The sequence below is a fragment of the Chelonoidis abingdonii genome, chromosome 1, assembly GCF_003597395.2.
Source record: "Chelonoidis abingdonii isolate Lonesome George chromosome 1, CheloAbing_2.0, whole genome shotgun sequence".
Taxonomy (NCBI): Eukaryota; Metazoa; Chordata; order Testudines; family Testudinidae; genus Chelonoidis; species Chelonoidis abingdonii.
Window position 1 is genome coordinate 209,730,953 of NC_133769.1, and position 22,512 is coordinate 209,753,464.

The 22,512-nt window shown below is 44.4% G+C and overlaps 1 protein-coding gene across 2 annotated transcripts; it reads left to right on the forward strand.

Moving 5' to 3' along the window:
- The first annotated feature begins 602 nt into the window (after positions 1–602).
- NDUFV3 (NADH:ubiquinone oxidoreductase subunit V3) lies at positions 603–20,939 on the forward strand. Of its 2 annotated transcripts, none has more exons than XM_075073923.1 (4): positions 603–765; positions 13,364–13,457; positions 16,077–17,042; positions 20,663–20,939. In XM_075073923.1, the coding sequence occupies exons 1-4, from the start codon at positions 718–720 to the stop codon at positions 20,827–20,829; spliced, it is 1,275 nt and encodes a 424-aa protein (XP_074930024.1). In that variant the 5' UTR covers positions 603–717; the 3' UTR covers positions 20,830–20,939. The 2 variants fall into 2 exon arrangements, with proteins under 2 accessions (XP_074930024.1, XP_074930020.1); XM_075073919.1 differs by lacking the exon at positions 603–765 and adding an exon at positions 880–1,044.
- Positions 20,940–22,512: the final 1,573 nt, after the last annotated feature.

The window sequence follows — 22,512 nt, forward strand, 5'->3', positions numbered from 1 at the left end:
TGGTTCCCTGCAAAATTAAGATCTAATCTTGCACAACACTTAATATTGGAGGTAATAAGCCCTCTGTTTAGTAGTAGGTGTTTTGCGCGATTGAGGCCTTAGAAAACTACACCGAAAAGAGCTAAGAGTATCTTGTTGGAAAATCTTTGTCTTTACAAACGATCATAGCCAACCTTCTCTCCCGTTCTTTGGATGCTTCAGGACTGGCACTTAGTTTATACATGGGCAGGATAGTCCTGTGGTGTGGCTGAAGCACGGGGATGTGAAGTCATGACCGCAGGATCAGGGACATGAGTCCTCCTACCCCTCTGTCACCAGGCTGGAGTATGCACTTCCCAGGACGCAACAGGACCCCAGCGCTTCTCCTGTTTCGCTAGACGTGCTCTTGGGCAGGTCACCGTCACTTGCACTCTGAGCTTCAGCGTCCTCCACCGCGAGAGAGGGGCCGGTCCCCTCACAGGGCGTGGGGGCTGCTCACGTGGGTGGGGCTGTCACGCCTGCAGCACCAGCGAGTGGGATGGGGCGGGGCGAGGGGCTGGCTCCCGTGGCGGTGGGCGGGGCAGACGGAACGCTGCCTGCCGGGGGAGGGAGGCTCTGCACCGAGGCCCCGCCCACGCCGCAGGGACACTCAGAGCGAGGCCCCCGAGGGGTGGGGACCGTTGCTGCTGGTGCCGTGTTTCCCCGAGGCGTTGGGAGGCCGGTTCGGGGGACACAGACATGGCCGCCTCCGCGCTGCTGGGCTGCGGCCGGGCCGTGACTCGCAAGGTGAGCGGCGGGGATGATGGGCTCCCGTGGGCGGCGCTAGGAGAGGCGCAAGCACCTGTCCCCACTTGGCCGGATCGCGTTAGCTTCCCTTTCTAATCAACCCAGGGCTGTGGCTCTTGCCTGGGGCGCATGCGCCAGAACTCAGCCACGCCCCCCTCCCGCACACTGTCTCAAGGGGCCACTGACTCCTTGGGTAGGGGCGCAAGGAGAGTAGCAGTTGCGCATGCGTTGGGGCTCTGCCGCGGTTCCACTCCCCCGGGGGCAGTATTCCTGGCCGGGGTAAGCGGCGGGGTGAGGCTAGTGCGCATGCGTCATGTTGTCCGTGCTTCACCTTCCCTGAGGGAGCCTGTACACAATGGGGCGGCACTATAGGTGCTGCGCATGCGTCTTTGGGCGTGGGGAGGTTGCGGCGGGGGGGGGGCTGTGCATGTGCTGGGAGGGCGCAGCCTTTTGCTCACCCCAAGGAGAGAGACTGATGCTGCTGCTGCTGCCGCTGCCCCTGTGCTGGGCAGGTGGGGCAGTGAGGCCTCTCCGCTCTGGAGCCTGGGGTAGCCAACTTTCCACCCGCACAGAACAGAACACCCTGCCCCGCCCCTTGCTCGCTCGCTCGCTCGCCCCAGCCTCGCTCATTTTTATGCGGGGGTGAGGGCTCTGGGGTAGGGCTGGGGATGAGAGGTTTGGGGTGCAGGAGGGTGCTCTGGGCTGGGATCAAGGCTCTTGAAGAGCAGGAGGGGGATCAACGTTGGGACAGGGGATTGAGATGCAGGCTCCAGGCAGTGTTTACCTCAGGCAGATCCCGGAAGCAGTGGCTTGTCCCCCCTCTGGCTCCTACGCAGAGTTGAGGCCAGGCGGCTCTATGCGATGCCCTCACAACTGCCATTGGCTACGGTTCCCAGCCACCGAAAACCAGATACCTGGCAACCCTACAGGGAGACCTGCCGGCATGCAGCAGTGCTGTGGCTAGGAGCATAGAGCTGTGCTGGTCTTTTCTGGCCCCAGCCAGAGTGGTGTGGCTCAGTGCCTTACTGTAGACAGGCCTCCCTCTGCACTGGAGCCTATCTGGAGAATGTGTCACTGCAAATTTTCAGAACATTCCAGCTTGTTTGCCTGTCAGCATGTCTCAGTATCCAGGACTGCTATTGTCCCTCCTAGCAGAGCCCAAGCTTCGAGTCTGGTCATGCCCACACCACAGGAGAAAGGTGTGTCTGATACAGAGGTGGGGAAACTATGGCCCACGCGCCACTTCTGGCCTGTGGGACCCTCTTGCCTGGCCCTTGAGCTCTCGGCGGTGGGGGCTAGACCCCGGCCTTTCCTATGCTGTTCCCCCTCCCCTGCAGCCTCAGCTCATTGCACAGCAGCGCAATGCTCTGGGCAGCGGGGCTGTGAGTTCTTGCCGGGCTGTGTGGTGTCATGGCTGGCTCCAGCCAGGTGGCATGACTGCCTGTCTCAGTGCTCTAGGAGGCGCGACTAGCACTGCCAGCCACTGGTGCTCCAGGCAGTGCGGTAAGGGGGCAGGGTATGTGAGGGAGGGTTGATTGGTAGAGGGCAGTGGAGTTTGAGGAGGTTGGGGCGGTCAGAAGGTGGGGAATGGGGCGGGGGTTGAATGAGGGCAGGGGTCTCGAGGGGACAGTCAGGAAGATGGGGGGGGGAGTTGGCTGGGGCGGCAGGGGGGCAGTCAGGGGCGGCGGTTCCAGGGGCGATGACGGAACAGGCTGGGGTTAGATGGGGCAGGAGTCAGGGAGCAAGAAGCAGGGGAAGGTCAGATGGGGGCGGGGGCCAGGCCAGGCCCGGCTGTTTGAGGAGGTACACCCGCCCAAACCAGCCCTCCATACAGTTTCAGAAACCCATTGTGGTCCTCAGGCCAAAATGTTTGCCCGCCCCAGTCTAATGCTTGTTAGCCTTCCTCATGAAGACGAGTCTCAAACAGACTGGGCTTCGTTTGATGCAATTTGTTAGAATGGTGCTTGAAAATTATTTCAAACATGGCTATAAGCAGGCTTGGAAAGATTAGATTTTTACCAATAAATGTCAATATCACTGTCCATACACAAACTGATGAAAAATATTCCATTGATAATAATCAAAATTTATAGATATGGAAAGTAGGAAAAACGCTACCTGAGAACTTATTACAGTCAAAAATTGAGTGATTTAGACTTTTAAGTTACGCTTGTTACAAATGGACTAGTGAATGAAGAAGAAGAAGAATAACAGGTCTGAGTTGATTTAAGGATATTGCTTCTTGGCTTTTTTTGGCTAAGATCAATTATAGTTCTTGACATGATGTTGACAATTTGTGTTTTAATCATTATAAAACTTTAAAATTTTAATCTCAATATCACCTGTTATTAAATAATTATTGTTTGACTCCACACCAGTTTCCTGCAACTGTGAAAATTTAAACCAATATAAAAATTAATAAAAATTGCTTAAAAATAAACATCAATATTATCTGTCAAAATTATTTTAAAAAAATAGAATTCTGCCAATCCTAGTTATAAGTCTAGTATGCAAGGGCTTCTCTGCAATGAGTCTTAAATGTTTCTACACAATAATGCAAGAAACAGGTCGAGGTGAAAACAAATCTCATGCTTCGAAAGGTAAACTGACTATAATTGTCATCAGGAAGAAAATCCTACACACACATACTGTAGCTCATTTTACATTTGACTGTGTTTTTTTAAATTGATTTTTGCCTTTCTTTAACAGTTAGTGGCTACTGTCTGACACTGGGCTAGATACGTAGGTAGATAGTCCGTGACCAGATCTCAAATTCTGTTCCATGTGCCTCAGAGATGGGCCTGGTCTACACTGTGTGTGTGTGTGTGGAGGGGGTTGATCTAAATTACACAACTTCAACTACATGAATAACGTAGCTGAAATCGACATACTTAGATCTACTTACCATGATGTCTTCACAGCAGTAAGTCAACGGCTGACATTCTCTTGTCGATTCCGCCTGCACCTCGCGCCCTGCAGGAGTACCGGAGTCAACAGGAGAGCGCTCAGCAGTCGATTTATCGCATCTAGATTTATCGCATCTATCGCTGGATCGATTGCTGCCCATCAATCCAGCGGGTAATGTGGACAAGCCCATAGAGTTAGCAAAAAAGTACTGTGTTTCTTTAGGCTTGGAAGGATTAGATTTTTATCAGTAAATGTCAATTTCAGTGTACACACACAAACTGACAAAAATATTTCTATTGATGAAATGTACAGATAGGCAAAGTACGAAATTATTTATTAAAGTAAGAATTTATTAGTTAGATTTAAGGATATACTTTGTATATTTTGATGTGTGATATTGACAATTGGTGTTCTAACAGTTATAATGCTTTAACTTTTTGAATCTCAACCTCTACTGTCATTAAATAATTATTAACCGACATCTCTCAGAATTTCCTGCTATTGTGAAAATTTAAATAGATAAAAATGTTTAAAAATAAACATTACTATTATCTTCCAAAATTAGTATTTTTTAAATTGGTTTCTGCCAAACCTATGTATCTTTTTCTACCAAAACAGGATTGTTCACTACTGCATACTTTAAGTGTAGCCCACAGTGTCAACAAATATTTGAGCTTTACTTGCTGTTTGCTTTTTCTGTTTTTTTCCTTTTAGTGCAACATAATATAAACTAGGACACAGTATGACAGAATGTAAAACATGATCCAATATGGCCGAAAATGTCATTCTGGAAGGAAACAGTGTAAACAACAAATAATTGCTCTACAGAATAAGACTATAATGCTTGAATGCATACTGGGCAGCATTATCTTGACCCTTCTGGAAAAATGGTTAATTGGTTCCGGGGCAGGGGAAGCCCTTGAAACCTTTCCAGCAGAGACGGTTCAGTTTTGTCTAAAATAGAAAAAATGAGTATCTGTATTACAGCAGCTGCATGAAACAGCTTCAGCTTTGGCCTCGAGGGGCATTTTTATCATCGTATCATGAAATTTGGGTCTAAGCATTGTTGTTGGCTGGCTGCTGCAGTACGGGTACTATTATTTTTTTCTAATATAGATACTCTCCAGAAGTGTAAGTGCAAAAGGTTGTTTAGTGAAATTTCTTCTTGAACAGAAAAGGAGTAAAACTCAAAGGTATTTTCTTTGGACTCAAAATTTGGATAATGCCGATAATGTTAGTTTTGGAAGCGCATTTTGGCCCTTTCTGTGATACATAAATAACTGAGTCAGAGGCTCTGGTAACAAAATAGTTGTCCCCTGACCTGGTTTTACAGTACGGTTTAAAATTTGCAGAGTGAGCTATGGGAAGCCATGAACATGTGAAATTTTTAAACTTGTAAGTGCTCTATAGCTGTTTTCTTTTAAATGAACATGAAATTTGCTACTGTGTAAGTTAAGGAATGCTACCAGTTTTTTAAAAAATTTCTAGTCTTTCTCTCCCCTCCCCCCCCCCCCCAATTTCTGGATATTTTAAAAGCAAGGAAATAAATAGTGAAGGGTAGGTAAATAAATACTTAAATGTATTCACAGTTCATAGAATCTTACAGATGCATATGTAAAATCACATTGCCCTCGCTCAGAACAGTCCTAACTGCCTGCATCCAGCTTTTGATATACGTATTTCATAACCACAACTTTTGAGAAATTTTTGCAATAGTTGTCTGGAAATGAAAATGTGATACATTTTATAGACGCATTGGAAACACTCTTCTATTCTGGCCATAGTAGTCTGGGTTGATGATTGGGGTGTTTGTGTAGAATTGATTGGATGTAGGTAGATATGTGGTCTGTATGTGAGTGGTAGGTGTTGATCTCCAATTCAAAATGGGGAAGCTGTAATGGTTTTTCTAATCCATATAAGCAGCATGGATAAATTAGATTGGATTTTTTTGTCTCTCCAATCTCTCTCCACCCCACTTCAAATTCCATCTAATAATATTCTATAGGGTGTTTCTGGAATGTGTATTGAGAATAGACAATAAAATGTGGTTGTGATGGAGGAATGTTGTCTGGCCTGTATACAAGAGAGTAAAAAGCACAATTTTGGTGTATCAGGCTAATAATGTTGAGGGGACTGAAGGGAACTCCAGACCATATGAAGCAGGAGAGTTGTGACTTAATAGAGTTTGTAGCCTGCACTGGAACTGCATAAGGGGGAGCTGGTAGAAAGCTCTATATTTAGGTTGCCTAAGGGTGACCAGATTACATGAACAAAATATTGGGACACATTGGGGGGGCAGGTCTGGAGCTCTGCCGAATGCGCCCCCCCCCCAGTCATAAACAGATAGCTAAGGGTTAATGTTTCTTTCACCTGTAAAGGGTTAACAAAGGGAACCAGACATCTGACCAGAGGACCAATCAGGAAGCCGGATTTTTAAAAGCTCAGGGAGGGAATGTTTGGGTCTGTGTCTTTTGTCTGTCTCTTGGCTATGAGAGGGATCTTTCTATCTTCAAGTTTCTAATCTTCTGTTTCCAAGTCAGTGTAAGTACAATAGGTAGAGCAAAGGTTTTTATATTTGTTTTGTATTTACATGTGTGTAGATTGCCTGGAATTTTAATGTAATTCTTTTTTGAATAAAGGTTGTTTTATTCATTTTTCTTTAAGCACTTGACCCTGTATTGTTCAACCTGATACAGAGACTACTTAATGTGTTTTTTCTTTCTTTTATATAAAGCTTTCTTTTTTAAGACCTGTTTGAGTTTTCTCTGGGTAGGCTAAGGAACGAGGAAGGGAAATTCCTTGTGTTAGATCAGGAGGGTGGTCTGAACAGCCTCAGGGAAGAAGAGGGGGAGGGAGAGATACTTATCTCTCGTGATTGTGTTTCAAGGAACTTGAAGCTGTATTTCCAGGGGAAGCCTGGGAGAGGGTAAAGAGGAGACAAGGGGAGGAGGTTATTTCCTTTGTGGTTAAGACTTCGAGGACTTCTGAGTCTGGGGTCCCCAGGGAACGTTTTGGGATCTGAGGAGTCGGCCCTGGAATTCCTGGCTGTGGCAGCAGATATCAGATCTAAAGCTGGGTAATGTAAGCTTAAAAGAAAAAAAAAGGGGGGGTTTTTCCAAAAAATAATGCCCTAGCACTCAGTTTTGACGCTAAGGTTTCAAATTGATAGGAAGCTACGACTGGTGGACAGGGTGGGAAGTAGAATCGAAGCCAGTAGGACGTTATATTTTTCTTTTCTTCTGCTATGGGGCTTTTTAGCAGAGAAAAGGGTTGGTTTTTAAAGGGCCAGAGAGAATTTTTTTTTTTTCTCATGTTCTCTCCTGCTCAGTTTGGTGCATTTAGCAAAGGAAGCATTAAGTTTGGCAAAGGGTCTTTTGTAACAATACATCCTTGGATCAAGTAACCCCACAAACACAACAGGTAAATAAAGTGATTTCTTTTGGGTTATTGCATAGAGGGTTACTGAGAGAAGTTAAACAAAAGGACACTGTTGCTTAGCAAAACCTGCAGACACAGAGAGACAGCAGTTTAACAATAACACTGAGGGCACCAACCAAGAACCAGACATACTTCCAAGGCAAAGCTAAGAGCAAGAGGACAAATCAAAGACAGCCGATCAAGCGAGACATGGGAAAAAGAAACACCCAAAAGATGGAGATAAGGAAGAAAAGAGAGACGCACAGGGAGAGCTGGAAACTCCTGAGGGAGCAATCGCAGGGCACTGGAATTAGAGAAAGGCTAAGTGAAGAACCCAACCATTCCTACACCCTATCGCCAGTATGGTCCACAGCACAAAATTTCCACACTACAAGGCAGGTGTACACTGAGGCCCTTCTAGAAAAATTTTGAAGAGCCTGCATTGAGTACAGCATCTCTGAAGACAGTACTGGTAGAGCTGAGGTCACAGCTCAGTGGACTTAGCAGAGGTGCAGCTGAATGCCAAAAGGCAAAAGAACGATGATAACTGTTTCAAACCAAGGCCAGATCAGAACGGGGATAACCCCGGATCATGCCGTACGGCATTTCAGAGCCAAAGTGGAAAACAGATGGGGGTCATTTCCCAGAACGCCTACTACGTTGGAAGAATATAGGCCATGGAGTACTCAGAACCAATGTTAAAATCCCTGGAAGAACTGCACCTCCTCTACAAATGAGCAGTCTTGGATGGTGTTCCCTGAGGACATAACGGTATAAAGATGAACCAAAATCTCAACTCGCAGGCAGGAGAGATTGGAGCAAGTGGATGAAGGGCAAGAAAGCAGAAAATCTACTGTCAGGGGATGATACACCAGGGGGCACCCTGACAATAAAACCTACAACCGAGGGCAACCAGACCGCCTCCTAGCAACCAGGAAAGCCCAGACACCCTACTCTTACATCCTCACACCAGTTTCACCAGTAACTCACCTGACCCAGTCACCGTCAGCTGGAAGATGCCTATAACGGAGTGTATGAACTGGGAAAACATAGGCAACTGCCCAAAAAACCCACCCATGTGCAGTCCATTTACACCACCATCACAACACGCAAGATCCCTAGGCGCGCGATACTTCATCCCTTGGAGCGAAGGAATTTGAAGTGGGCGGAAAGAAGGTTACCTACGCATGGAGGGCATGGGTGGCACAAGTGTCCGCTTATCCACCATCTTTTTCGTGGATGCCCAAACTCATCACCAAGGCCAAGTGACCATTTACACCCACCTTCATGTCACAAGCTGTAGAACTTGCGCTACAGTGAAACTGCCTATCCAGTACAAAGGCTGGTCAGAACTGTGAACTTTTTTGCAGTCTATGACAAATTATCATCCATGCACTGGGGGAAGACATGGGCCAACCAGGTGAAAGCGGGCCAAGAGGTGGGAATGGTACGCAGCCAACCAGGCAAGCCTTCCTGACCCATTCTGTTCTGCGGAGCCATTCCGCAGGGACCCGTTCTTGTGTTCCAGAGGACCCAGCAGAGTATGGAACCCGTGACTCCCATGCCAACCTTGACTGAAACAACACAAACACTCCAGTCAGGCCCTGGAACTGGAACAGCAACCAGCACCGCAATTCAACCGACATCTTCAGTACGCCAGAGGGGCCGCGAGGCCTGAACTGGCGAAGACAAACAGACAACTTAACCAAAGAGCCTCAGCAGAGCCTGAAATACCAGGTGCAGCACCCGCCGGCAGAGCGGTATCACCGGCGAACAGGAACGACCAGCATCACCTACATCGCTCTAGAGGGACCAACCTCACAAGTCCACATCGAAGGAAGAGCTGGTGTCTCCAGCCTCAAGGGAACAGTTCAGACTGAGCATGAAGCAGATACAGACTTCAGAAGCTTGGGTGGCGGCAGGAGCACCTCACAGCCTTTAGGCCTCTTCTATACCGATCCCGGTTTTGTTTAAAGAACAAGGACTTTTTATACAAGAAATTCTTCTGTGGACACACCAGGAAATGGCAGCCGAAAAAACGTTGGGTGGTTTCCAACTAAGTACCCCGCCTTGGGGACCTCTTTAGCTAGCCATGAGTATCCAGTGCCCATGCTGGGTGAACAGAATCCAAAGACAGGTTGGGGAAGTCCTTCCACTGGACGGGGATGGACAAGACGTGCGAAGTATGCTCCGGTCTTGTGAAGGTGTTGCCAGAGTGGAAAGCCAGATAGCTGGTAAGGCCCCTCTCCAGCCACCTCCAAATTGAGGTCCAATTTCAGCGAGTAGCTGTGGATATCTGGGTCCTTTTCCAAGAAAGATGCCCGAGAGGAAGCAGTACATAACTGACTTTCGTGGAATTTGCTACCGATGGCCGGAAGCAGGTATCAGGCTACACAGGGCTAAGCGTGTGCCAGGCCTAAAGGACATTTTTTGCCCAGGTAAGGTTGCCCCTCCCGATATTCCTTACAGATTCGGATCTAATTCCTGGCAAGCACCATTGAAAGCCTGTGGGAAACTCAGGGGTGATCACTTGATGCCACTACACATCAACAATGGCATGGTCGAAAGGTTTAATGGAACTTTGGGGGCCATGAATTTCGTAAATTCATCAACGAACACGCCAATAATTGGAGCTAGTGTTGAGCATTGCTCTTATGCTTAAGGGCGTACCACATCCAGTTTAGGGTTTTCACCATTTGAATTGTGTATGGCCACGAGGTTAGGGGCCATTACAGTTGGTGAAGCACAATGGAGGGGTTACACCTCTCCAGGAACTAACATTCTGGACTTTGTAAGCACCAAACACTCCGACAGGCTACTTTTAGCCCTTGCAAGAAAACCTAAAGGATACTCTGGAAGAGAAAGGCCTGGTAGGATAAAAAACCAGAGAGCGTCTTTAAGGTAGGGGACCAGGTTATGGTTCTTAAAGGCGCAACGGCCATAAGATGGGAAACATCCTGGGAAGGGCATTCAACGGTCCCAAGACGCCTGGAAACTGTTACGTACCCCATAGGATTCTCCCAATTCTCACTAAAGCCAGAGTGTACATGTTAATTTCTGCTCAAGCCCCTTTATTCCAGAGATTACAAAGTTTGTCAAGTTTGCAGTCCAGGGAGTAGATGACGGGCTGAGTGGCTGACGGTGTCTACTCGACGGAAAAAAGACGGTGGCGTGGAAGAAGGTGAACCTCTCACCCCTGGAACGTCTGCAGCGGCAACAAATCAAGGAGCTGTGCACTAGCTTCGCCCCATTTTCTCAGCCACCCCAGGACGGACTGAACAGGCATACCACTCCATTGACACAGGTAATGCTCACCCAATTAGAACACCACCCTACCGGGTGTCTCCTCACGCCCAAGCTGCTATAGAACGGGAGATCCAGAACATGCTACAGATGGGTATAATACGCTCATCTACCAGTGCATTGGGGGCATCTCCAGTGGTTCTGGTACCCAAACCAGATGGGGAAATACGCTTTTGCGTGGACTACCGTCCGTAAAGCTAAATGCGGTAACTCGTCCAGACAACTATCCAATGCCACGCACCGATGAGCTATTGGAGAAGTTGGACGTGCCCAGTTCATCTCTACAATAGACTTAACCAAGGGTACTGGCAAGTACCGCTAGATGAACCTGCCAAGGAAAGGTCAGCATTTGGAAGGTCACCCATGTGCGGGGTGTATGAATTTAATGTACTTCCTTTCGGGCTGCGAAATGCAACCCGCCACCTTCCAGAGGCTGGTAGATGGTCTACTAGCAGGACTGGGAGAAATATGCAGTTGCCTACCTCGATGATGTGGCCATTTTTTCAGACTCCTGGCCCAAACACCTAGTACACCTGGAAAAGGTCTTTGAGCGCATCAGGCAGGCCGGACTAACTGTTAAGGCCAAAAAGTGTCAAATAGGCCAAAACAGAGTGACTTACCTGGGACACCAGGTGGGTCGAGGAACCATAAACCCCCTACAGGCCAAGGTGGATGCTATCCAAAAGTGGCCTGTCCCAAAGTCAAAGAAACAGGTCCAATCCTTCTTAGGCTTGGCCGGGTATTACAGGTGATTTGTACCACACTACAGCCAAATCGCCTGCCCACTGAACGACCTGACCAAAAAAGACCCAGCCAAATACAGTTAAGTGGACTGATGAGTGTCAGAAGGCCTTTACCCAACTTAAGGCGACGCTCACGTCTGAACCCTGTGCTAAGGGCCCCGGACTTTGACAAACCATTCCTAGTAAACCACCGATGCATCTGAGCGTGGTATAGGAGCAGTTCTCATGCAGGAAGGACCGGATCACAACTTCCATCCTGTCGTGTTTCTCAGCAAGAAACTATCTGAGAGGGAAAGTCACTGGTCAGTCAGTGAAAAGGAATGCTATGCCATTGTGTACGCCCTGGAAAAGCTACGCCCATACGTTTGGGGACGGCGGTTCCAGCTACAAACTGACCATGCTGCGCTAAAGTGGCTTCATACTGCCAAGGGAACAACAAGAAACTTCTTCGTTGGAGTTTAGCTCTCCAAGATTTTGATTTTTGAAATTCAACACATTTCAGGAGCTTCTAACAAAGTAGCTGATGCACTCTCCCGTGAGAGTTTCCCAGAATACACTGGTTAAAAAATTGTCCTTAAATGTAGAAGTCTTGTAGTTTACATACTAGTAGTATATGTAAAGGTGCATGTGTTGTATTAATTTTGTTTAGTCTAAAGTTCTAGGAAGAAATCACCGCCAGTGATGTTTCCCACTGTCTGTGATTTGGGGGGCGTGTCATAAGCAGATAGCTAAGGGTTAATGTTTCTTTCACCTGTAAAAGGTTAACAAAGGGAACCAGACACCTGACCAGAGGACCAATCAGGAAACCGGATTTTTAAAAGCTCAGGGAGGGAATGTTTGCGTCTGTGTTTTTTGTCTGTCTCTCGGCTATGAGAGGGATCTTTTTTATCTTCAAGTTTCTAATCTTCTGTTTCCAAGTGTAAGTACAAAAGGTAGAAGACAATAGGTTTTTATATTGTTTTTGTATTTACATGTGTGTAGTTGCTGGAATGTTTAAATTGTATTTCTTTTTGTATAAGGTTGTTTATTCATTTTTTCTTTTAAGCAATTGACCCTGTATTGTCAACCCCCCCAAAAGCCCCGGGCCAGAATATAGGGACAAATGGCGTCCCGACCATACATCTGTCAGGACATAGGACGAACAACTGAATATTGGGACGGTCCTGATTTTATCTGGATGTCTGGTCACCCAAGGTTGCCTAATGCTTTCTGTTATAGAGAATGTAATGGATCCTTTTTGCAGCTTACCAGAAACCCTGACCATTACAAAGAACCTGGCCTGAGTTCTGAACAAGCAGCAGATACTCTGCTGCCAGAGCAGCTGTTATGAGAGTAGCCAGGGCAGTGGAGAGAGGTTGGAGCTGGGTTCCCTCCATAAATTCTCTCCAGACGCAGCTTGTGGTTCCAGTGTCTCATGCCACATACCCTCCTAGGGGGTATCTTTGTTGTAGAAGTCCTTCCAACTTCCAGGTGGGGAAAAAGAGAACAAGACTGGGCTCCATCCAAACCATGACCTGTGAAGAAAGCATGTCTCTCTCACCAACAGAAATTGGACCAATAAAAGATATTACCTCACCTACCTTGTCTCTCTCAAATCCTGGAACCAACACTGCTTCAACAACACTGTATACAGATTTATGGTTGGTCATGCAACCTTAACTTGGCTTCCTTGTGCAGATGCATTAGGATCTTGCAGTTACATGTTAGCATACTGTCTTTTCCACAGGCTCCTCTTCAGTGCACAGCTTGGATGTGCAAGGAGCACAGATAATGGTAAATCTAGCAGTTCCCAAAGTGTGAGTGCTTGGCTTTGCAACCTAAATAATGTTCTTTTAACATTTTTGTATTTGATGTAGAGTGAGTGGACGTCATGAGGGTTTCTGGTCTATAAAATCATACTGTAAGAGATTCTATGAGCTGAGTGTGTTTAACTATCTAGCTTTACCTGTTTCCTTCCATACTTTTAAATGTTTTCTTAGTTTAACTGTATTATTCCTTAGTATAAGTGGTATGCACAGATAGCATCAGTATTTTATCTGTGAGAGGAATCCCAATGAGGTAACCGTTCCACTACCACCTTTGTACTGCATCCAGGGAATTCACGTCAGTCATCCCTCTTTGCACCTTACGCAAAACAGTAGTTAACGGTAAATCAGAAGAACACTGCAGATGAAAAATCAAAGTTTTCTCTAATAAAAAAAATAAGAGATTTGATTTTAATTTTGCAGACTTTACAGCTAGAAGCATGGGGACTCCGAAGCCTCTCTCCATCTCTTTCTCTCTGCACCAAATCAGAGGGCTCTAAAAAAAGTCAAGAAAAGAGTAAGATGTTTATTTTTCTTAAATTGATGGTTGTGTGCATTTGTCATGTATATAAGCATATTAAAATAGGTGCACAGCTAATAGAAACTTCATTTTTCATTTGGTATTTAACAAGAAGCAATTTGAATGGTTTTTTAGTCTGTAGAATGTCCAGGTTACAAATTTTGATTTATTCTTCTATGTCATGTAACTATTTATGCATCTTAAGGGAGAGGGGCAATTTTATCGATTTTTGATTTTCATCTTAAACGTAATCCATATTAAAGGACTCCCACACTTTGGACACTTGTGACATACATTTAATACTCCTAGGGGAATTGTGCACCACTGTGCAATGCAGAATTTTGCAGATATTAACGTGCGCAGAATTTCTTTTTCCCCACAGAAATGGGCTGCAGTGCTGGTAGCTGCCACTAGGGACTGCTGGACTCAGCAGAACCCAGCCTGCAGATAGAAGACATTGCTGGGGGGAGGGAGACGGAGCTAGAGCAGTGGTTCTCAAGCTTTTGTATTGACGACCCCTTTCACACAGCAAGCCTCTGAGTGCGACTCCCGCCCTCCAAAATTAAAAACATTTTTTTTATAGATTTAACACCATTGTAAGTGCTGGAGGCAAAGCGGGGTTTGAAGTGGAGACTGACAGCTCACGACCCCCGCCCCCATGTAATAACCTAACAACCCCCTGAGGGGTCCCAACCCCCAGTTTGAGATCTCCTGAGCTAGAGGGTTCCTGGCAGCTGCAGTTCCCAGCATGCCCTGAGGGAAGGAGAGAGTGGTGCAGAGGAAACTTTGATCGCATGGTTAATGATATATGCTGACAAATATAATATTTCACTCTTCACTGAATTTTAAATCGTATTCTTTTTTCCAATCTTTAATGATGTCCAGAATTAATGCTCCATTTCAGTATTGCTGCTGCCTTCCTTTGTTCAGTTTCTAAAGACTTCCCAGCATGAACACAGCCCCAGCTTTTGCTCTGTTGATACTCCCCTCCCCCCCCACTTGTGTTTACCTTGCCACTTCCTGTGTATTTAGTACAAGATCTTTTTATATTTGAATAAACTTTTTCAAATATAGGTGACAATGTCTGTAGACCATGGTGTCTGGGTTGATGACCCAGTATTTGATTTTGCTGTGCCTTACATACATTTTGTGTCTCTGAAATTATTTTTAAGTAAATAATACCTATATAATAAATCAGTATTTAAACTACTGTATTTGAAATATAAATAAAATTACCATATTTCTCTTCATGAAATGTTTTTAATTTCTTGCATCTGTGACTTTACTGATGTCTTAACTCGCATGTTGCTGAAGGCTTAACTGTACTCGGAATCGCTTTTTTCTCATACATCCCAATTAATCTCCATAACTTTTCCCACCAGTTTTACAGTATGTGTAGAAATAATCAATACCCTGTGAACTATGTGGTACGTTAGATCCAAGTTACGCAGCATGGACTTCCAAATTATGTGGCAGAGCTACACTAAACTACACACCAAAGTGGGAACCGTGTAGCTATTTGTGGGAGAGTTTAGTAGTGCTGCATGGCAGCTGCCAGCTCTTCCTGAAGCTCTCTCTGTCCTCACAAGAATAGTCTCTGTCACTGGTCTTCCACTCCTCCAGCAAGCCACACAATCTGCCTTGAGTACTTAAGGCCCATGGGTAGGTAGGTAACAGTTTAGAAGTTACTGCTTTCTTTCCAGCATCCCCAATCTGGACAGTAAAATTTAGTGGGAGTATCCACCTCTACTCAGAGAAAGAATGGCAGGCTGGCAATTCTCTTAGCTTGCTACAGTCCCCAGTATGGAATAATCAGAGAGCTGATGACAAGATCAGGAAATACACTGAAATGTCCATGTGGAGAACTCCCAGCACAGAGAAACAGACAGAGAGGAAGAAGGCAGGAAGGCAAAATAGTAAGTGGAAAAGCTCAAGGAGAGGAAGGGGCAGCATTTTGTGATTTTATGTAACAATTCAGCAGGGAAATTATGGGGACATTTTTACAACCAGTTACTTTATACTATATATGAAGTCTTGAACAAGGGAAAGACATGTAGCCATCTAAGCAACATTCATGAGTTATCCCTCTGTTGCTTATGAAGATAGCTATTCTGTTGTGATGATTATCAAAATGATCACTCAGTAATTATTCTTTGTTGTCTTGTTCTTAGGTTTATATATAATATTTATCACTGTAGTATCTGAGCACCTCACATGCAGTAATGAATTTCTTCTAACACCCTTGTGAAATAGGAAGGTATTTTTGTCCCCTCTTTACTGACGGGGAACTGAGGCACAGAGAAAGAAAGTGACACTGCAGAGTTCTCACAAAAATTCAAACGTAGCAAGGAATAAAAGCCAGATCTCATATGAGTTCCAGTTCTAGCAGTAAAGAATATCTGATGCTAAGTAAAGTTCTTATTTTTACCACTTCAGACATATGCACAATATAGAAAATGTAACAGTTTCTTCCAGGGTCGTGCAATTAATGAAATAACACTTTCAGGTTTGATTTTTATATCAGAGCAGTTCAGAAACTTAACGTTGGATGTTTAGGATCTCCAAATTAACAGGAGTGTCAGAAATTATAATAATCCTCTTTATGCCATTTCCTAGATGTGGTGGCACGTCAAGAGAGCACCAAACTGCTGGCCACCAAAACAACAGTTGAATTCCCTAAAAAGTTGTTTCCTAGTTCTCACACACCATCTGCAAATAAAATTGAGACCAAGACCATAACTAGTACTAGCAATGAGGAAGCTTTAAAGTTAACGGATGAAGAGGTGAGGAAATTCTTGTCAAGAAAAACTTTGGTAGCATTTCCTGAGCGAGTAACACTTTCCTCACTTGAAGGAAAGGCTTCTGTCACAACAAGAGAAGGTTTGAGCAAGAAGTTGGCTAAGGAAGAGTCTTCATCCAGCTCTGAATCAGATTCCAGCTCTGATTCTGATGAAGAAGATAGTGCCTCAGGAATTTCCACTAAAACCAGAGTAGAGTTTCCAAGACGAGATCCCTTCTTTTTTGAGAACAGAACAGTGAAGGTAATGACATTGGCAGAAGAGAGCTTGTCCCAGAAAGGAGATGAAGAATATATACCTAAGAAGCAGCCCAGGCCAGAAATTGAAGTGCCTCACATCAAGCAGATGGAGTCTGGTAAAACAGCAACACCCAAAAATAAAATATTAAAGTCAGAAACAAGAGAATCTTCTGTGAAACAAAGCCCAAAAGGGACAGATTTGCAGAAGTCAATCTCAAAAACACAGGCTAAAGAAAGCCAAAAGCCAACAGCCGTCAGACTTAAGGAACCTAGGCGCTTGGTAGAGCCTCCCATTGGAGCCCCACCAGCAGCAGCACAGCTAAAAGTTCCGCCAGGGCCTCAGCAAGAAGTGGAACAAAAGCTGACTTTGAGATGGGAAGAAACCAAGACAAGGGAGGTACAGGAGACTGAGATAAACGAAAAAGCTTCTCCTAAACTACAAGAGGAGTTTTTGAAGGAGACACCCTTCATGGTAAACACTACAACAGAGGAGGAGATCATTCAAGAAGCTGGAGCTCAGACTGAAGAGCAAGGCACTACACAGGGTACAGCTTTAAATTGTTTGAACTATATTGGTTCTTCTGGGGCTGGGGCTTGAAATAACAACATTTTTAATTATCTATAATATCAACTCTTTGGTCTAGATTCTCCATATTCTGTTATAAAGCTAGCTGATATAGCATATTGTGGAGGAAATAGTCACACCTTGGTGATAAATTCTTGCTATCATATCTACTTATGTTGAAAAACTTTCTTCTTTTTAATATGCAGCTTCTAGTTATGATGGTGGAAGGAAACATGTTTTTTTATTGTACTTATTTTTTTTCTTAAATCAACATTATACTTGTTAACAGATAAGGAAACCAAGCTTGTTCCAGTTTTGAGGGACTGTTTTAGTCATAGTCTGTTGTCATAAAATCAGGATTTTGTTGCACTTTAAGTAGAACCACATCGCAGACACCTAGCGACCTGTGCCCAACCTCTGGATTCTCTCTCCTTTTTCTTCCTGTGTAACTTCTGCATACAAACCCAGTAGCTGCCTTTCTGCTGAGCTGAATGTGCCACTATTCCATTTGCTCAAATGCTGCCACCGTCTAGCCCAATTTTGCCATACCACAGATTGCAACAGATTTGGATAGCACAGGAAGATCACAGGAGCAGGAGTTAGCTGTGAGACAGGCGGACTTGTAAGGTGAGCAATATGTCAGGCCAGCAAAGGACCCAACGAAATCAATAAGATAGCCTGGGGAGAAAGGAGCACTGATGTCTTTCTCTATCACACATCATGCCTTTCCCAAATCATCGCCCAACCATATATCTGTATCTCGCCTAACCTTCCTGGTTATAACTGGTCTCCTTAAACAATTCAGTTTCCCACCCACAAGTTGCATGAATCCCACACCATCAGCCCCATTGCCAAATACTTCCTGTGTTCCCCATAGTCCAATAAAAGGAAAAATTTCTCCATCCCAACTTGTTCAACACCTTCTGTGGTGCAGCCTGCTCTTCCTCCAGCCCATCAGAATTCTAGGTGTCCTGTTTTTAACATTCAAAAATCTGGCTACCATTTTGATAGCACACTTAATTTAAAGAACCTGCCTACTTGCAAGGATGAAAGCACAAATAAGGACTGTTTGCAAGATCAGAATTATTTACAAGAGGCTTAGATGACAAGTAATGCTTTTTGCATGTATATTTTCAGGAGACTGTGGGCAAAAGGGGTGCAGGTTTTATTTAAAGGCAAAGTCAACCACTAATTTGACCTACCTTCAGAGTTAGAATCCAAGGATATTTCCTTAATATTTTTGAAATACAATCACTGTTATGATTAACCTTGCCAACTCTTTGCTCTTCTGCACAGCCAACGGAAGGCGCTTATGAAAGCCGAAAACCACCATTCTCTAGGGTTGTCTATATTTGATGCTTCTCTTTCCCCACAATACTATCTTTAGAGAGCCAAGCCCTGTAGCTTTAGTCACTCCCTTCAGTAGTTAACACCTAGAAAGTAACTAGAAAATTAAAGGAATGGGTCTAGTTAACCTTTGGTGAGTTGGAGAAAGGCTTTATCCTAAAATGCACTGCTGCATCAAAGTGAAGTATGCACCATTTTCTTAACTAGTTCATATTTTAAACAATGGCCTGGGTTCTGCTTTCACTCATTAGACTAAATCTAGAGTAACTTCATTAAAGTAAATGGAGGAGCTACTTCTCAGTTACACCTATTTAAACCAGCAAAATCTGGTTTTCATTTAACAATTTTTAAATTGTTTCTGGTCTTTTGCTGGTCTTTTTTAATAAACAGAAGAGCAATAGTTAACAGCACTGGTCACAGATTTATGTAACCTACATTTCCTTCCTGTTTCTTCTTTCATTTATCTGCAAACACAGCAGCCAGACCAACTTGCAAGACATATTGTACATTTTTCCTACTTAGAAATCTGTACTTTAAATCTGCTTCATCCCACAAAGTGGAATAGGAATGCTAAACATCCATCAAAACAATTGTGCCATTAGCTGTTAGTAAGTAAAATTACCAGCAAAGTAACTCAGAAGTGTACCTCTGACTCACTTAACAAGAACATCATGTGAAAAGCTCATTCTGCTTGAGAGAGAGTGCATATGAAGATTGAAGTATGGGGGAAGAACTCAGGAGTAAAGTCTTCTTTTGAGGAACCAAGTGCAGTGCATCATGGGCAGGAAAAAATGAGATTGTTCTTTCCTGAGCATCTGTCTCTTGACTTAGAAGGACCCTGTCTTGCAGGTTGACTGTACTATTTTCTAAGCTTGCTTTTTCTTTGGGCTCTTTCCAGCAAAGACTGCAACACCTGGTTCAAATATGTATGTAGTGGTTTCTGTTGTGAGATGTGTCCTGCTAGGAACTGAATAGAAGGCACTATTTGTTTACCTTCATAGTTCTACCTGCCGTTTAAACAAAATTGTGGTTTGTTACACTTCCAAGAGTCTCAGTTATAAAATGCAACAGATACATGTGTTGAAACATTTGGTATCACTGCACTAATATAGGAGGATTAAGGAGAAAATACAATGTTCTATTTCTTGCTTGTTTATTTTTCTGGGAGACTGTCGCATTACCAAAAAACCAAATAACTGTAGAAGGTAAAGGTTTTGATATAAAATAAACAAATGCAAACCACTGCATACAAGTGGCACAAACTTTTATTGCTAGATTGCACTTAACTTTCTTTCTGACTGTCAACCCTTTTTATATAAAAGTATAGGCTAGCATAGGAAATACTGTTTTGCTTTTCTTCTTGCTCTGGAAAAAAATTCTCACAATTTCCCTATGTGGTAAAGTGAATTGAACAGTAATGTTGTTATAAAAGATCTTATTTAAACTAGTGTAACTTTTCTAAAGTACAAAAATTAATGTCAGCTTTAGTGTATGTGGTATCAGAAATTTAAGCTTTTTATTATTCATTCAGAAGTCTCTCTTTAGAAAAGAATGCCAGTGTGAGGTTTTGAAAAGAGTAAAGAGTATACAAGGATTTTCATAATATGGGGGTGGGGGGATTGAAATATAAAGTCCTTGATATATTTTCTGATACAGCCACACTTGAAATAATTTGTGGAAGTCCTTTTTGTAACTTAAGTTTTTATTAGAAAGATCATCAGCTTAATTTGTTTTAATATCCTTATTTTGTGGTCGGACATGATAGATAGAGCATTAATTACACATTTATATATTTTGCATCTCTTGGCTTGCTAAAAGTGTCACCTAATGTTCTGGCTGTGGGGAGAACCAGCTAATAAAGCTAAGTGACATTAAGTATATACTAGGCTACATTCAAGAGAGACAGACTCATTTCCATCAATAGTAAATAATTTGTGTGTTGAAATAAAAGCACTGTTGCTAATGTTTTCCACTGTAAAGGAGTCATATATTTGGAATCTTGTTGTAGTTGATTCAAGTAATCTGTTGTTCTGTCTTTTCATTTCAAGACGTTGTGTGCTTCCTTGGTATCTTTATAAGATTATAAACAGAAATTTAGCAACTTTAGCCTTACGCTGTAGCTGCCAACTTTTTTGTTTTTTTTCTTCTTAAATGAATGAGAAGTCTCCAACTGTATGGAACTGATGCAGTCAGAAAGAGTGTTATCTCTGTTCTGGCATCACTAGATTCACTAGTCTTATTTTTGTTCTACAGAGACCAAAACAGCTGCCGCATCTGCACAGGAGGAATTTGATAATTCTACCTACAAGAACCTTCAGCATCATGAGTATAACATGTATACCTTTGTGGATTTTGACGTGGAGCTCTCACAATTCAGACAGCCTCAGCCATCTTCTGGAAGGCTGTCACCAAGGCACTAAAAGAGCCAAGATGAAAACAAATGTTGAAGTCTATTTGAATGAATTGCTCTGACACTGCTGCACTGTCCATATTGTAAAAAATAAATAAACTTGCAATAATTTACGCTGATGATTTTGATGAGGTCGTCTTGTCTATCAGAGTCACTTTGTGTTAGAGTCCATTAGCGAGTTACAAATTAGTCACCCTGACTTCTTCTTAATTAGCTTTTCTAGATCCTAGTGCATATTGACGCAAGATGTAGTCTAAGCTAGGGGTGGCCAAACCATGGCTCGCAAGCCACATACAGCTTTTTTACACTTTAAAGTGCGGCTCATGGAGGGCCCCCCCCCCCATTCTCTGCCTATCAGACTGGGGGGAGGAGCTTGGGGTTTCTGCCTTGGGGTGGGGAGATGGGAGTAGCAGCTTCTGTCCTGCGGAGAGGGAGGTCTTGGGACTTCAACCCTATGAGAGACAGACATGATGAGGCGCAGGGGATAAGCTCAGACGAGCAGATGGAAGCAGGACCAAAGAATTCTGAGGAGCTGCTGGGTGAGGAAGGTGGAAGCATGTGACTAGGAGAACCAGGCAGAGGAAAAGACGGGCCAGCGACGGAGAAATAGAACTCAGGAACAGGTTTGGTGAGTTGGAAAATGAAGATGGAGCACAGCAGGTGCTCGCTGAAGGAGAGAGGGCGAGGAAAAAGAGGCGAGCGGCTAGCCTGGCAGAAGGAGGGGGGAAGTCAATGGAGGCGACACCAGTATGAGCCCTAGGATGGATTGCGAGGGCGAAGACGAATCGAGGGGCTTGCGGCAGCTGGTGCGGGGATATACCGGAGAATCACACTGTCGCCAGGAAAAGGCAAGTCTACGTGATTGGAGGACTCTTTACTGAGGAAGAATAGACCGGCCTGTAACTAGACTTTGAATCGGAGAAACAGAGGGTGTGCTGTCTGCCGGGGGCTAAGGTACAGGATGTGGACCTGAGGCTGAAAAGGATCCTAGCGGGAGCGGGAAAGAATTCCGTTTGATTGTCCTTCATGTGGGAACGAATGATACGGCTAGTCACTCGCTGGACTGTATCAAGGAGACTATGTCAGACTGGGAAGCGCTAAGGAAATCGAGCTCAGGTGATCTTCAGTGGGATTCTGCGTTCCTATGTGGGCGACGAAGGAGCGACAAGATTATGATGATTAACAGATGGTCAGCAGTGGTGCTAAAGGAGGGCTTTGGGATGTTACGGTCATTGGGAAGCTTTAGGACAGACGGACTGTTCGTCGGGATGGACTTCATCTAAGCCGGGGGAAATACTTCTAGGATGGGGGCTCGCCGACCTCATTAAGAGAGCTTTAAACTAGGAAGTTGGGGGAGATGGTGGGAGATGTTCAGGAGATCTCCACGCTGGATTTACCTGGAGAGGGAAGTAAACCAAGTGAAGGGTACCCTTGTGGACTGAAATTGACCCAAGGAGGAAGCGGAGTGAAACTAGCTTAACGGTTGATGCTGGTGGTAGAAAGTCTGTGCACGACGGGGAAAGATGTCACTGACGACAAACGTCAAAATTAAAAATGTCTTTACACTAATGCGAGGAGCCTAGGGAACAAGATGGAGGAACTGGAGCTACTTGGTGCAGGAGTGAAACCGGATATTATAGGGATAAAGAACCTGGTGGAATAGTACTCATGACTGGATTAGTCGGGTATTGAA

What these genes read in the sequence shown, in the direction of transcription:
- NDUFV3 (XM_075073919.1), top strand. Translation starts at nt 895, where the DNA reads ATGCGCCAGAACTCAGCCACGCCCCCCTCCCGCACACTGTCTCAAGGG. An exon ending in GGGCAGTATTCCTGGCCGGG is followed by an intron (nt 1,045 to 13,363) that starts GTAAGCGGCGGG and finishes TTAATTTTGCAG; the next exon opens with ACTTTACAGCTAGAAGCATG. An exon ending in AGAGCAAGGCACTACACAGG is followed by an intron (nt 17,043 to 20,662) that starts GTACAGCTTTAA and finishes TTTGTTCTACAG; the next exon opens with AGACCAAAACAGCTGCCGCA.